Below are 16,660 nucleotides of genomic sequence, written 5' to 3' on the forward strand. Positions count from 1 at the left end.
AAGGACTGCCCAGTGCTGTCTCACAGGAAAACTGATGTACCTTGTAAGTCACTAAATCACCTGGCAGCACCGCTGCTAATTTGAAGCAAAGCAACCCCTTTCACAGATCTCACATAACCTTGGACAGCAGGAGCCCATCTCTTGCTGACTGTCACCCCAGGCTATTTGATTAACCCCTAAGTCTGGAGTCTGCAGCAGGACCATTTCTGCTTCTTTGGCCACCAGTGGCAGTGGGAAAGGTCCTTCCCTCTAATGCTCTTCCTGGTAGCAGCCCTGACAAATCTCCAAGGAATAAAAGCCCAGACTTGGGGAAAATAGGTCCAGCTGAAAGTGGGGAAATCCTCACTCTCCAGGCTGCCCCATACACACACACTGAGGTCAACTCATTGCCAGCCAAGAGCCCCCAAAACCTGTAGCTCTTGTCAAAACCTCCCATCTGGGTCCACAACAGTGCTCCATGAGGGGAAATCAGAAGTGAAAGCAGTCTTTAAACATGCAATGTTTTGCCTTTGCCAGAACCATTTATTATGTTAAGCACATTATAAAAGGATCTAAAGCAACAGAGCAGAGATGTTCCAAGAAAGGTTTTAACTTTCCCAGCAAGGGGCTCCTGGGAGTCCTCTTGTTAATACTTTACACGGGGTTGTCTGCAACTGAGCCTACAGTGAACATAAATGCCCCCTCAGTCCCCTTTCAGAATTCATTTCAGTTAAATCAATACAGTCATTGGGGAGACTTGAGGAAGCAAAGCTATTAGTGGGACCATAGTTAATTCTAGGGGAAAGAAACAAGCAACAAAAGCAATAAAACTGATGGATGGCTTATGCAGACACCCTTTCCTGTCCAGGTCCTGCAGAACAGCAGCCCATTGGAGGTGAGGATGGTCACTGGAGAAACCCTTCTTCCCCAGATTTTGCACGGTCTCTGCTTGGGATCAAAGTACTCCTGGACAGGTGCAGGGCAGTAGGCCATGGTACAGAGGTGGACATGGGACTGGGAGGAGGCAACAAGGCTGCTCTGAGGAATGGAGGGTGCAATTCTAGGCTAGCACTATATCACTGGAGACCCATCAGCATGCAAGAGCTCAGGAAAGCTTGTTCCCAACCTCTCTTGGCAGTGGGACCTTCAGGGAACAGGGGAGCACATGGTGACTCCAGCTTCGGGTGGGAATTGTGGTCCAGCAGCACACCTTTAGCAGCTGAGCAGGAGAGCTCAGAGCAGCACAGAGACACCATTGCTGGCACCTGAGAGGGGTCATCTTTCTACCACAGCAATGCCCCTTGGCAGCAATGCACCAAGAAACTACACAGGCCCATGTCTCCCCTCATCTCACCAAGAAAGCTCACATCTGTCTTCCCCACACATCTCCCCATTGCTTCTGCCTCCTCACAGCACACTAAATGTATGCCGTAAGCACTGGGAGGAAAGGCGACTACCATAGGTTTGCTTTCTAAAGCATCTCAAACATCTGTAGGTACTTGGAGAGAAACTCAGGGAGAGTAGCTATAATGGCAGTGGTGTTAAAAGCAACTCAGGAGACAGCAGAGCCCAGCTGACTGCCTGATGCCCAGACCAGCACACAGAGAAGAGTTTGCCCAGCAACAGCTACGTAGGAAATAACAGAGATGATGTCAAGATAGCGGCTCGGTAACAATGCCCACTAACTAAAAAGCAACACCAACACAAGCTGAAAGTCCTGCAAACTGGTAGTATCATAACTTCTGAAATGGTAATGTCTGTAAAAGTAGCAGAAATAAGTTTAATCATATTTGCTCCATCTACAGGCCTATCAATGTAATGCCACAGAAAACTGCAGCAGTCAGACTTGCACCTCTCATCTCACAAAATATCAAACAACAAGATAGCACTCAAAATGGGAAAACCAGCAACAGACTGACTCTGGCACTGAACCAGCCTCTCCTCCCAACAGCACCAGACTTATTCAGAAGTCATCTGTGCAGCCTCTCATTTCTAAAGCTTTGGAAAATATCATCTCTCCACCCAACTGACCTCCCAGTCCAGGTCTCAGGCGGTTGTCATATCCATCCAACAGCCTGTCCAGGATGCGGGTGAAAATGGTGATGTTATCTTTGCTGTCATCGACGACGTCTGAAACATGCTTCTGAGAAAGCCTGGCATGCAGGGGGAAAAAAAGAAGAAAACACATAATCAGAAGAGAAATCTACTTTTTACATGCTCTGAACAGTTACTGGACACGAAGGGATGCTGGTTCATGCTCCAGCTAGTGCTACAGTGGCCCCTGAACTGCAGGATGGGACAAGCCTGTTGATAAGGCAATGTGCTTGCAGGACTCCCCACAGGCCATCTCAACTCAAGTCCCCTTTGGCCTCTGTCATCACAGCCCTCACCATGGAAGCCAAGGCATCCCTGCTGCCTCCTCTCCACCTCCCCATGCTCAGGGCCCATGGGTAGCAGTTTAGGAGTCCTGTTTTTTTCAGGAAGCCTTCCCCTGCCCTAGCATCCCTTGCCTGCCCCTAAGAAAGGGTATTTTATGAACAGAGGCTGTAGGAACCTCAGTTACTCAATGGCCAGTATCTCCTTATAGGCAGCACAGAAGAAGTTATGCCAGTTATTTACCATATCGAGCCATTTCCAAGTTCTCTGCTCCTGGGAAGACGGAAGGGAGGCAGAAAAGTAGGGATTCAGTAAAGCAGGCTTGAAGCCTGAGTCCATCATTAAAACTCTTTCTGAACCATTTCTGTGATTTGTTGAACTTTCCCTGTTTATAAAACCAAATGAGTCCTCATGTTCCTATCTCTGCTCAACGCAAGAAGCCTGGAAGCCCCCAAGTAAGGTGATTTCCTCCAGGAATTTTCTGCCCCAGGTGGAATAAAATAAGTAATAAATTTCTCAAACAAAGCTCATCTCACCAAACAAAATCTTCAATGCTGTTTTGCAAGCCCAAGGGGCTCAAATAATATATTTGCATCTTGCGTCTCACTTTCGATCAACAGAAAAGGAGCCTGTGAACCCTTCTGAAACTGGCTGTCTCTAAGAGATTTCAGACAACACAGAGTACCAGTGCTGTAGCTCCAAGCACAGCTTTCCCCGGCAGAAAAAGCTGTTAGGACCAAAAACAAATGGAAAGGCAGAAGATTAAGTAACAGAAAACCAAAAGAAAAATCTATAGAGATGCAGAGATTGCAAGGAAGATGGAAGAGGAAATAAAAGAGACACCAATGAGACCAAAAAAAAGATTAAGAGGTGCAGACAGACAGCGGGATGCCTGAGGAAGCCCAGCCAAGCAGGGGGAAGAAAGGCTGCTGGAGTGGAGAGATCCTCAGCAGCGACACCAGGAGCCCCTCAAGACTGGGGCAGCCCCAACTGGCAAATCAGCCCCGTGCCACTAACCAGAGAGATAAGTGACTGGGGAGCACTGCCCAGATGAAGACCACAAATGCAGCAAACTAGAGAGACACTGCTGGTGCAAGACAGGTTGCAATTACCAGGGAGGGCACCTATGAGCCTCTGAAGCAGGGTCCCACTCCCCACAGCTAGAGGAAGAGAAGCCCTAAATTGTTGATTTTTAATACTTCTGCCCCTTTCTTTCTCCTCCCTAGCCTCATTTTCTCTTGCTCCAGTTGATGTGTGCAGTGACTGGTTCAAGCATGTGTCAGGAAGCAACTGGGGGACAAAAACACAAACCAAAACATTAAGAGGAATCATTTAAGGAGTCAAAGCTCAATCCTGCTGCATCCCATCTGGTCAGACTAGTTACCCCTGACACTACTAGTCCATTTGTAAATATTCTGTGGAGGGTCAGTAGGATGACAAGTAACAGAGCTGGCTTGGAGTTTTCTATCAAAATGTTCTCCCAACAGAAAACTCAGCTTCTGTAAGATAAAAGAGGAGCAAAAAGTATTTTCTAGCAAAAGAGAAAAAATTGGGAGCAGGGTATGGGTATTTTTAGTCAGGCTGAATCAATACTATTCAGCATGCTGCAGCTAATTGAAATATTCCATTTTGGGCAATTTTGACATTAATTTGCATCAGCATCAATGACCAAAGACTCTGGGAAATTGCATTTCAAGCGCTTGAGGCTCACTTCTCACAAGGTCATGTGACCTCTGGTTTTTAACAAATCAATACCTGCTATCATGGGAGAAGTGGCCAAGCTAGGAAGCTCAACCGACAAGAGCCCAATGAAGTTAATAAAGTGCTTAAACTGCAGTTCCTGTAGAGCATGGGGGGTGAGGCATGGTTGGGAAAACACTCATCCCAGCCCTAATGCAACCTGTCAGATCTGAAACATCAAAACATGGCTGATACTACAAACTGCATCACAAGCTTCAAGACTTCCCATTCAAACCAAAACACTGGTTTTGGCTTTTCATCTGGACTTGAAATATTTGAAATAGCTGAACTCCCTGCAGGTAAGTAGAATTCTGAGGAATTTAACAAATGCCTACTGTAATTAGTGAAGTTTCAATTGTACCAGCTTTCAATAGATGTCATGGTTAAAAGCAACCTGTACCAGTATCTGCTGATGGGTATATAACCATAACTTACGAATAGCTAGCATGCTCATGAAAGCTCATTCATTAATGTTTTATAAGCTATCTTTAAAAATTACCCGTAATATAAAGAGCAAGAGGAGAGATTTTTGTGAAGGGACTCCTGGCGGAGGCTCAGCAGTGATGGGAAAAATGAGTTTACAAATTTCAAAGCCATTTTAGTTAGCCTGACATCTGAGGTTTCAACTTCAATGTGAGCAGCGTGGGATTCACTCAGTAGGTGCTGGGAAAAGAGCAGCACAGGCAGGGCGAGGGAAAGGTACAGGCAGGGGAGAGCCAGCAGCACCTCTGCCTGGCACCTGATTTGGGCTAATTCCCCAGTCCAGCCAAGGTCTGGGTTGGCTCACCTAACCTTAACATAAAGCTAAAGCTGCCCTTTAGCAAGGCGTAAAAACAGGTCTAATTTATCTTTCTCAAAGCCCCAGTGAAGAACTCTAAGAAACTGCAAAGAGGTATGGGATCATGGTTTTAAAATAATTAAAAGCCTTTAGGCAGGGAAGACAGAGGTTTACAGCAAATTTAATTAGGATAGGCTTGAGGAAAAGTCATTACCTCGCCACCCATCCCTATGCACATGCTCTCCAGAGAGCTGGTTCCACATCAGCAAGCTAACCTCCAAACAAGGGTCCCCTTGTACACAATTTAGGAAAAAAGTCCTCCTGTGGACGAGAGCGATACCTACATGGCAGGCGGCAAGGGAGCATCAGCATCAGTGAATATGTGATGGGGAGCAAAAGGGCAGCAGTGGGGAAGGCAGAGGCAGGGCTGCAGGCACAGGGACTGCTGACACTCCTCCACCCCCGGACGGTCAGAGGCCAGTGCCCAGGGCCACCTGTGCCTATGAGTCATGGGCAGCCAGACCTATATTGATAGAAGGATCAGCATCTACATGTCAAGGTGTGCTTGGGATGTATTTGCTCATGCAAAGGTAGATCCAAGCAAGCGAAGCAATGTGGGCAGGACAGGGTAGGAGCAGTGCAGCTGTGCAAACGGCTACACGCAGAGCGGTATGTGGGCGAAGTAGGAGTGGCAGCACTGACATTTTTTCATGCATGAAAATCCTTGATCAGTACTGGACTTGTAACTTAGCAGACAGCATTTCAGTGTCCGTACCTGGCACTCTAAAGGCTTTTCTAAATTTTTTGTAGAAGTCATGTATTATTTGCATTTCTCTCCCTCTGCACAGAGCTCCTCCCTCCCCATGGCTGGGAGGCTGTGCTGGGGGTGTCTCTGCCTTCCTCCTTGAAGGGCTCTCCGAGCTCACCAAGCCTCAGCAGAGGCTCCGGCAGGATGCCGAGGAGGGCTGCAGAGCGTGTCACGTACTAACGTGCTTCTGTGTTCTTCCGACGGCTCCCAGAGGCTGGGAAGGCAAGGCTAGTGGCAGCGCTCTCCATGCCGGGACAGCCAGAGCCTGCAAGCCAAGGCAGAGGGCGAGCAGCGTGCCCAGCCAGGGCTGGCCAGAGACCCCCCTTTCCCACCCGTGCTACAGCAGATCAGGTGTGCTGCTCATGGGCCATTACACCATAAACAGCCAAACAGCTGAAGTAGTTTCATTTTCTTTTCTTTAAAAGATTATTGAAAAATTAAAGTGGGGGGAAGCTCTATTCCAGGTTAAAACTCATCCAAGCCAGGTCCTTGCCCAGAGTGAATTGTGCAGAGGCCAAATCTGAAAATTGGTTTCGTTGCAAAAGATGCTGACAACTGTCTTCAGTGAGAGCACCTCAAATAATGCTAATGTAATCAGTCAGCTCAGCCACAAGGGACTGATCAGTCCCTGGGTGAAAGGCATGGGGACAGAGAAAAGGGGAGGGTCAAACACAGCAGAGACACTTCTTAGTGCTTTGCCCAGGACTACTTCATGCAGGTACCAGCCTTGGGATATTTAAGCACAGCAAAAGGACTGCAGCCTTGGCCAACAGCCTCAGTGTTCACCACCTTACCCAGCATCAGCAGGGAGAATCAAAACCAGGACTAGGACTCCAAGGTTAATGAGAGAGCATGACCCTGTTCCCAGGAGCCTCAGTGCCATGGCGTCAGCACGTGGTAACCGGCAAGCAAGCCTCCAAAACCTGCCAGGGGAGGTACAGAGGGGAAGGAGAGAAGGGAAAAGAGATTTTGTTTACTAGGAGGAAAACAATCCACTTAGTTCAGCTTTTCCCAGCAGTTCATCCATGTTAGCCAACAGTCAGTTTTTCTGGGGTCCTGTATTGAAGTCCCAGAGACCCCCTGCCAGGGACCAAAGGCAGCAGCATCCCCTGCAGAGCTGCAGACCCTGGAGAAGTTGCAGCATGGGGTCAGAGCCAAGCATGTACATACACATACAAACCCTCACCCATTCTTCACAGCACATCCAGCAGCTCCCCAGGTGCTTCAGCACCTAACAGCAACTGCATAGCTCCACTTCCAAAATGACAGCACTGGTGCTTCTTCCACCCGTCACATCCTCCTCCTCACCCTGTACTCTCAGGCACCACCCTCCCCTTGCAACAGCTTCCAGCTCCCGCCGCTACCTGTGCTGCCGTGGGGACACCCACACAGCAGAAGCACTTGCGAAGTCTTGAGACCCATTTTTACCAAACATCATCTCCTGGACAGTTAGGCCCTCATTTAACTCTGGTAATGACAGTGCCAGAAATTATTATTAAATTTGGACATGGGAGCCCAAGGTAGTGGGAGTGTTCGATTGTACTGCACTTAGCATGCTCAGATTTTTCATTAATGCTCAGATTTACTTTTATTGTGATGTTATTGCACATTTAACTGCCTTCCCCTTTTATGTGTCTCATTATGTTGATGCACCTTGGAACAGCACTGCCAAGCAACAGCCTATATAAATACAGCTTGTCGTGACATCTCCCCAACACGACACCGTGTCTGGCACACATGGGATTCAGCCCAGCAGAGGCTCAGCACTGCAACAGCCAGGGATGACGGGCCAGTGTGAGTCCCCAAAGCTGTAAATAAAGGCTCTCTTCAGTTACTGCCTGCAGAAACCAGTGCAAGATGTTGTTCCCAGCCAGATCTGACCTCTGGATTTCCCCACTCAGTAGGCACCAACATTGCAGAGCCTCAGGCAGCTCCTTCCTGGGATGAAGGAGATGTTGGGCTGAAAGCCAAACCCCACCACCTGGACGGCATTTCTCAGCTAGCAGAGGGTGCCCCAGGGAGAAGGGGGCAGGTGAGCTATGCAAGTGCTACTGAGGAGCAGGGGTTTTTGCACACAGACATGGGAGACAGGAACCCCCAGCAGAAATCGCATGCCGACAGAGCAGGCAGATAGCCGAGCAGGATGGAAACACCTGGAGTTCATATATATAATTTATGTGCAGCAGTGTGTATAAGGCTACCTCTGCCACAGATGACTGGAAGAGAAGGGGCACAAGGCCAGGCTGGGTCATGTGTTACACCACAATTCTGCATTTAGCTACCCTTGGTCGCCCTACAGTCTTCCTGGATGCTGTGCCTGATCTTTGGTTTTCATCTCAGTACAGCTCTAGGAGGACATGAGCTGCCACACAGGCAGAAGGTAAAAGCCAGACACTACAAGTCCTCATCCACCTACCTCAGCTTTTCTTCTAGCAAGATATTCACTAATGGCAGACACAGAAGAAAAAAAAAAAGATAGCATTGGGCCCTAGCATCACCTTGCACAGAGCATTCTTCCGACACGTGTTACCTTTACCTTCCTCCCCATCACTCGCTTAAAATCCTTGTAAACATCTGTGCATGGATTAATTTTGTGCATGTGAGCATTTGCCAGTGTGCTTGGGTCTTATTTAATCAGGATGCTACTTAGGGAAGCACAGCCTTCACACCAAAGGAGCATGCGCTTACTGGAAGCTGCAGGAACCTTCTGGCATGGGCATGCCTACACCTCTGGCGATAGAAGCCCTGATTCAGGATGGCTCCTCTGGCTCCTGCCACACTCCAGCTGAGAAGGGACATTCAGTCTTGGAAATTCAAGTATTTGCTGATGAAGCACAAATTAAGAGGCTGAACATCTGTTCTGTGGGAAATTCCAGCAGGGGAGACTAGCTCCAAATCACAACAAGGACAGCTAAAATGTTGATGTTTCTTACAAGGCAAATTCAAAACTCCTTCAATTAGCAGCTCCTCAACAGATTTCCTTTCAACTTTTCCCTTTCATTTCACTTAAACTTGCATATTATACAATAAGATTTAAATTATTTTTTTTCCTAAGGCAATTTCAAACACTAGCCAAAAGCAAAAACAACATTGCCAGCTTCCCTCATCCCTCCCCGCACCACCATTGAAAAATTCCATTGCAATCAACACTTTTTTCTATTCAACTGTTGATTTCAATAAATGGTTTGTTTTGGCAGAATTTGCACTGCCAGCAGTTTTTAACCACACAAATAAGGACCCTCTGGTTTTGCAGCAAGTGCCTCCTGGCTCTGCAGAAACGGTTAGATTTGATGAGGCCATGGACTGGGGAGATTGCACACCAAAGGTGTTACAGAGCAACTAAAGAAAACATAACCAGAAAACAAGGCAGCAAGGTATTTCAGAAAGAGATAGGGTCAGGAACAGCGACAAAAGACAGAAATACTTACACCTGCCAGGTAGGCGTGTGTAAGACACGACTGTCTGTGCCAGGAAGCTCTAAACAACTGCATTTCCACCAAACCTTGTTCATAGAGTTTTCCTTCAATATTATATGGAGATGATGGGCTAATTTTCTACTTTTGATAGTTCTGTTGAGGAAGGTGTCAGCCAAGGATAACAGGGCTGCTTCAATAAAGGTAAATACATGCTTACGTCTCATTTTAAGCAACAGAACCAATTCTATATACCTGCACTGGAAGAAAAATCTATTTTCACTACTTGCCCAAGTGATTGCTTTGCCAGCAATGGCTCAGTTTGCTGGCACAGAGAATGCCCCCAAAATGGGGTGCAAGAGTACCTGGATAGCTGGTTTGCTATGGCTGCATTTATAGACTCAGGAAGGACAACGCAGCATGGAAAATAGCTTGGCACTGTTTTCTACCACTTTTGTTTGGTTCTTGTATCATATTTTTCTGGGTAGCTGGACAGAAAAGGCTGTGTGACATTTTCCTCATTCTTTGACTCCTTTACACTTAGAGATGGATTGAGAAGCAGACCCAGTCCTGAGGATTGTGGTTGACATTTGCAATTAACACAGGGGCTTAAACTGTTGGTGATGAACCCCTATAGTCTTGTGACATTGAGCCAGAACTGTCCAGGCCCTGCTGGGGGAGCAGCAGAAGGAACCACTCCCTTCCAGTGCTCGTCACCCTATTGGCAGGCAGGAAACATGTCTCTGGAGTCTGCAAGGAAGCTTTTGCAGAGGAGGAGTTTTCACCCTTCATACAGTTTAAGGGAGCTTCCAAATCTCCCCATAGCCTGAGCTTAGTGTGGTCCCAACAGCACAGCAGCCCTCAGTATCACCTCTCCCCTTTCCTGGGGCTTTTCTAGTCCGGGCCCAGTACCAACCACAGGGACACACAGAATCTCAGCTGGTGCAAGTGCTTTATAAGCCCAATAGCTACTAGCCACACTGCCTCTCTAATAACAAGGTTTCTGACCTGGCAGGTTTGTAAAACCAGTCCTGGCTTCAACAGCCCATTAACTGAGCTTCTCAGATTTTAACACAAAAGAGTTTCTCTTGGAGGACTGCAAGCACCATAGCAGTTACTGCTCGAGGCAGAGCAGGCAGGAAGTGGTCCCTCAGTGTGCAGCACCATCTCGAGCAAAGGAAAGGAATGGAAACACCCACAAGTGTGCCTCAGGAAGAGAACACTAGGGATCCTCCAGCCCAAACTGGTGCTGTCCTTGCAGAAAGTGCTTAAATAAAATGCTATTCAGCTGTCAATTTCCACTCAGGACAGCTTTAAAACAGTCAACATCTTGATGTGAACACCTGCAGGGATCCCCGATCCTCTGGGAAGGGGAGGGAGGATCCAGACAACATGTATTTTACTGCATGTATCCAAGTGAGGGTTTAGGAATGTTAAATGGAATGTAATATAGTAATAGCCTCAAAAGGAAAAAACCACCCAACCAAATCACTTACCATATCTCATTGAAAGGAAACTGCACAGTATCAATGAAGAAAAAAAGCAGAATGCAGAGATTTCTAAGCTCAGAAAAGAGTGGTACATTTCCTTAGACTGACCCCCCCCCTTTCACATAAGTTACAGATCATCATCCTAAAGCTTCTGGTTCACATCTATGCCTATGCAAGATGGAGCCTATAGGGATGGTATGTGTTCAAAGCAGCTCTGCACTTCCTTCCTCCATCTGTCCATTGCTCATTTCTTAATGGCACAGTTAGCAAATGCATTCATCACTAATTCTGCAGTTGCTGGTAACCTCCACAGCTGAATCAAATGCAGATTTGCTAAGGAGCCCTGCTAACACTTTGCAGCTGGAATCCAGCACTACTTGAAGTTTGCAATTCTGTGCACTCCAGATTTTGGCAGGTCTCTTTATAACCACATACCTAAAGGCATCGTAAACATACCCACTCCTCTCCAACACATGCAGTCTGTCCAATCTCCAGAGCATCACAGTATAACAACACTCCTGAGAAATACAGCCTTCCTGTTGGATCTGCAGTCTTGGAACGAGTAATTGGAAAAGCTTCCTTCTCCCCAAGACAGCAACCTGCTCCAACCCCTGCCCCGACTGAGGTGCATTTGGGAACCAAAGAAGTGCTGATACCTTCTAGACCAGCAAGGTACCCTAGTAACTGTGTTAACATTTGGTGTCTCCTGACTTGGCATACCAAGCCTTGTATTTTCAGAAATCCTTTAAATATTCTGAAATGCCTTCCTAGGAAAGAGTGATTAGCACAGGCTTACTGCTGACAAGGGAAAGACAGATACAGCTCTGGAGGTGGAGACAGAAAGGTAAAGCTTGCAAAAAAAATCTGGGGGAACAGCCCAGCGAGGGGGAGACTGCAAACATCAGAAGGGGAATGAAGACAGGAGGGGCCCCTAAACCCACCTGGATACATTTGTGAGAATCACGTCGGCATCTCTCACAAAATACTGCCTCCTTGGAACATGCACAGCCAAGGGAACAATCTGATTCTCTTAGCAATAGTCTCATCATGCAGGTGGTGTTCATGAAGCAGCCCAAAGGACATATTTGCCCCATCACTACACCCAGAGATGCCGTGTACCTGCAGTACAGTGTACTTAGGTCAGCACGCACACGTGCCATACACCTACACCAGTGGCATCAGCTGAAGGAGTGCTGAGTACTTACAGCTCCCACTCAACCCACAGCCCCCAGGACCAGCAGCTGCTCCACATCATTGACCAGTCAGGTATCTCAGGGACGGGTGTGCAATGAGGACCTGATGCTGGGAAGCCAGCTGGAAACAGACTGGGAAGTAGAGGCAGCCGCAGTCCAAAAGCCAAGATACAAGCACTTCCACAGAGGGAGAAGAGAGTGATCTAGACCCAGTGGGTGCCAAGCGCATCCACCCACCTGCACTATAACACAGCCAAGCACAGCATTATAGGTGACCTCACAACACCTGTGTATTTACCCCCAAAGTCAGGTGCACCTGCACAGCACAAGAAGCTCCTTAAAGCTCTTCCTCATTGCACCAGCGCATCTGCAAAATGGTCTCAGGCATCAGGAGGGGTCCTTCAACACCTCTCAAGGATTCCAAAATCATAACTGCATGGGCTGTGCTCTGCCCAACTGTCCATGATCCTCTGTGAGCACACCAGCCTTGTGGTGATCGCTGCTGTGCTGCTTTAGCATTTCTCCAGGTAAAGCTCCAAGCACTCTCTGCAGAGATGGGCAGTCAGCAAGTGCTCAGTGCAGCAGCAGCACAATAAACGCAGGCAACGTGCATGCTGCCCTGTGTCCCTGTTGGGGAGGTTTTGCTTCAGTTCTCAATCACTTCAGCTAAGAAGGAGGATCCCTTGGAATAAAATTATCTTTTTATTTGATGGCTGGGGCAGCAATGAGCAGACATAGTTCATCTAGAAGCCTAGAAATGATGGAAAAAGACACTGTGGTGTTTCACAAGACCCTTGTCCTACTGGTTGTTTGCATCCCTTTGTTCTGAAATGAGCTAACTGGGATCACACGTACACTGCACAACACAGGCAGGGACACCCAAACCAGCAGCTAGTCCATACTGGAAGCAGTCCAACCCTGCCAGCATCATGCTCTACCTGCACCAGCCAGCGCAGGGGAAGTCTTGGTTTGTTATTCTGGACTGAGGGGAGTGCTCTGCTTCCATTATCTGAGATAGCCCAGATTTTTCCAACTTGCCTCTCAGTTTAGTGCTGCTTTGTGATATACAGATGCTACTGAAGGCCAGAAGCTACTACAGCATTTTATAGGAATCAGAGAACAAGAAACAGGCAGCGGTACCTCTGCCTATCTGAATCAAACTTGCTGTTTACCTCTACTTAGAGAAAAAGCACTGGCTCACAGCAAGAGGCACATGGCGAGGAACCACACAGTCTTCGACTCACAGGCATTAAAATGTTTGTGCTTCCCTACTCGAGAGGCAACATTGGCTTGTCCCCACAAACACACACGCTGCACAAGCCACAAACAACCTTCCCATGAATCTACCGCACACGTAAGGTATGAGGCTCACGTGATGGTTACCAAACACGTTGTCTACATCTCTGCAAAAGATGCCAGCAGAAGAGGACACTCAGAACCAGAGGAACAAGGCAAAAAAATTAAAAGGTTCACATCAACATGGAAATCTTTGGACCAAACCTTACAGTGAATGTCTTCTGTAGAAAGCTGGTAATAGAGAAACAAGCTCTATGCCCAACTCCCAACCCAGCTTTAAATTTTCAAAACAAGAAGCTGCTTGACAGTTTTTCCTCATCAAAACAAAATTAATCCCAGTATTGCATCTCTCTACTCAAAAACATATCCAGAGGGACTGTAGAGCGATTCACACCCACAACCGCTACAGGAAACCGTTTGCACTCGAAGTGTAACAAGCCAACACTGATTCACCCACATAATTACAGGCAGACACTGATTCACAGCTACTGCAACTGCAGACAGACTGACTCACAATCAAAGCAACTGCAGACAGACCCAAGGCTCACAAGCACAACTGGAAATACAACCATGCTGACAATACCCACAGTCTGCAACCATATGTACACACAAAACCTTGGGAAACTAGCTGGCACCCTAACAAATGCAAACAAGGCTAGCCAAGCCCTGCGCTTTTTGCCGGCACCCTTGACCTTCACCCCACAGCCATCTTTCCTTCACTGATGAACAATATACACACCTCAGCAATTGTTCCTTCCCTGACAGCCCTCACACTTGCCAAGCGCAACTGTCAAAGCCTGAACAACCCAGGAGCAGAGCCGTATGATGCATATTCAGACACTCCATGCATACAGGCACAGTACATGTATATGGTGCAAGACATCAATGTGCATCCTCTTTGATACCATGTATCAGTGCACTGACTGCACTGACTTAGGGTTTCCAGAATAGAAATAAATGCAAGCAAGTATAATACATTTAGCCTACGGGCAAAGGAGATGGCAAAAGACTCACCACTGGGCAAAAGCTTGAAAGGCAGGATTATTTACTACACTCTCTGGCTGGGTATGTAATTATGTCAGTGTTCAGCCTGGGTATTGTGCTACTTTTTGTAAACAGTTGGCAGGAATACTCCTACTGAGATGAGGGGCTGGGCTGCTTCTCCAGTGTTGAGAGGAGCAGGCTGAAAAGGACAAGGTCTATGTAGGGAAAAAGAAACAGGTGAAGGAATGGATTAAGCAGGAAAGACGAACGAGAAGCTGAGAGTGAAGCGGGACAGGCAGCAGCCTACAGACAAAGAAAGAGGAAAGGAGAAAGAACAGAAGGAGGAAAGCTGCATAATGCAGACTTGTGATAAGAAGCTCCAGAAGCTAGGAAAGGCAGCAGCCTCCCAGTACCAAGCGTGTCGCGCAGCGGTGCAGAGAATGCATCTGTGCATACCCGCGTGCTGAGCTCTGCTGTGCACTACGAACCAGGAGGAGGCTCCAGGAGAAAGGACACAGCCTCCAGCCAAGCATGTGCCATGGGGCCCAGGTGCAGCCACAACCCCTCCAGTTGCTGGGAGTTCTCTCAGAAAAGAGCAGGAGTGTCAGTCTCGCGCGCTCCTGCCTCTGTGCACGTGTGCGCGCACTGCAGGGCACCCAGCCACCGCAGGCACTGGCTGAAGGGTAGGCTGGCAAACTCCACCAAAACAGCATCACCTCAAAACAGCCTGAAATCCTTTATCCTCCAGGGTAAAGAAAAAGTGAAGAGGCAGACTACAGAAAGGAGATGACTTGCCTGAACCGCACATAGCATCTTCTAGTTGTAGGCTGGACCTGCCTCACCACCTGTTATTTTTCTTCTTTACGCTTCCCACAAGGAAGCTAAGAGGACCAAGAGGTGCAGGAGCAAACCTGCTCTGCTGCTGCGGTCAGAACAACTCAGGTGAGATGCCATTCAGAGCTGCTCTTGCCAGCTAGCCCACCTCAGCAGGATCTCATCAGAGGGTCCCGCTTCTCTCTTTCTGTCTGAGGACACTGCTGCATTTGTGGCCAGGCAGCAGCAGGTTCAGGGGAGAGACTACAGATGCAATTGGCCACGGAAATGAACTATTTGCACAATTATACTTCTCTTGTCCAGAAGAGAATCATTCTGGCAGAAGGCAGAGCAAGGAACAATGGATAAGTGTTGCAGTGGGGACTGTCTAACGCTTAATTGCATTATGCTACTCCTTTTTAATGATCCATATCTCAGTCGTAGTAACTCTGGGGGGAGGACGAAAGATATGGAGCTCTTTTTCCTTTCCTCCCATACCAGCCTCAGAGACTGCAGCCCCCAAAACTCCTTTTTCTCCCCCCTTCCTCCCCACCCCGACACAGCATCAGTGCCCATTAGGCCTGGCTGCTGGATTCAGGGGGAAATTTGACTTTGCTTTACTATACCTCTCTCCCCGCTCACCCCTTCCCCTGCATTCACCGTCCAGCTCCACGAAAGGGGCTCAGGATCGTCCTCGCCCAGAGGTTTTCCATCGCAGCCGCTCACACCTCTCCCCGCTCTGCAGCCGGCAGTGCGAGGCGGGCGGGCTGGAGCCCCGGGGGTCCCCAGCGGGGAGGACCCCGGCACAGCTCGGGCGGCCGCTCTGCTCCGGAGCGGCACGCTCCGGAGTTGCTGCGGGAGTGGAGATGCTCCGACCCCGCGGCCACCCTCCCGAGCCCCCTGCCCGGGGGATGCAGGCGGAGCAGAGCCCCCATTCCCCCGCGGGGCCGCTGCTCCCCCTATTGTTCACCGGCCCGTAGACAATAGCCGGGGGATGGCGTAGCACCCGGGAGCCCCGTCCCCGGCCGGGGGGTCCGCGCTGCCCCCCGTCACCCCCGCCAGCCCCAGCGGGGCAGTTACTCGCTACTCGGTGCGGCCGCCGGGGACGCGCGGAGCGGAGGGGACCGGGGGGGAGCGGGGGACGCGAACCGCCGCCGCGCCCCGCACGCACTCACCGCCACGCCGCCTGCCCCAGCGGGGGGGCAGCCGGAGCCTGCTCTGCACCGCACCGCTCCGCACCGCCGGGCTGCGCGCCCCCGAGGCCGCCGTGCCGCCCGGCCGGGGCTGCCAGCCACCGCCTGCGCGCTCCTCCAGCCGCGGCGAGGGAGGGAGAGAGGGAGGGAAGCAGCATCCCCCCGCCTTCCTCCTTCTCCTCCTCCTCCCGCGCCCCGGAGGAGGGTTTACCCACCCGCGTTGTGCGGAGCTGCCCTCCCCGCAGCACGGGGCGGCGGGGACGGGGCGCTGCCGCTCTCCCTGACCCGGCTTGGGGCCACCACCCCAAGCGATGCCCCGGGGCCCTCCGCCCAGCCCCTGCCATCCTTTCCGCGCAGGAGGATGAGCAGAGTAAGGCTGGCTGCTCCCAACGTCTACCTGTTGAAGGGGGGAGATCCCCAAGGCGCTGGCGCTCTGCAAGGAGGTGGCCAGCACCCCAGCTCCTGTCAACCCGTCTCCTCACTGCAAGGCCTGGCTGAATCCTGGTCTGCTGGCAGGGCAGGGGAATTTGGCCCTCAACTTGGAATTGTTGAGATTTATATTGCAATAAAACAGCACGCAGAGGAAAACAAATGCAG

The 16,660-nt window shown here is 49.5% G+C and overlaps 1 protein-coding gene across 2 annotated transcripts in view; it reads right to left on the bottom strand.

Annotated features, from left to right (window-relative positions):
- LOC142063358 (gamma-aminobutyric acid receptor subunit alpha-3-like) overlaps positions 1-16,125 on the bottom strand; it is an 80,929-nt gene extending 64,804 nt beyond the window's left edge. For both annotated transcript variants that reach the window (XM_075107021.1, XM_075107020.1), the window contains exons 1-3: positions 16,046-16,125; positions 6,476-6,604; positions 2,011-2,132 (exon numbers count right to left, since the gene is read on the bottom strand). In XM_075107021.1, coding sequence (XP_074963122.1) covers positions 2,011-2,132; positions 6,476-6,564 — 211 coding nt within the window. In that variant the 5' untranslated portion in view covers positions 6,565-6,604; positions 16,046-16,125. The remainder of the gene's footprint in view (positions 1-2,010; positions 2,133-6,475; positions 6,605-16,045) is intronic.
- Between the last annotated feature and the right edge of the window lie 535 nt (positions 16,126-16,660).

Source organism: Phalacrocorax aristotelis, chromosome 11 (genome assembly GCF_949628215.1).
Source record: "Phalacrocorax aristotelis chromosome 11, bGulAri2.1, whole genome shotgun sequence".
In the NCBI taxonomy this organism is placed as follows: domain Eukaryota; kingdom Metazoa; phylum Chordata; class Aves; order Suliformes; family Phalacrocoracidae; genus Phalacrocorax; species Phalacrocorax aristotelis.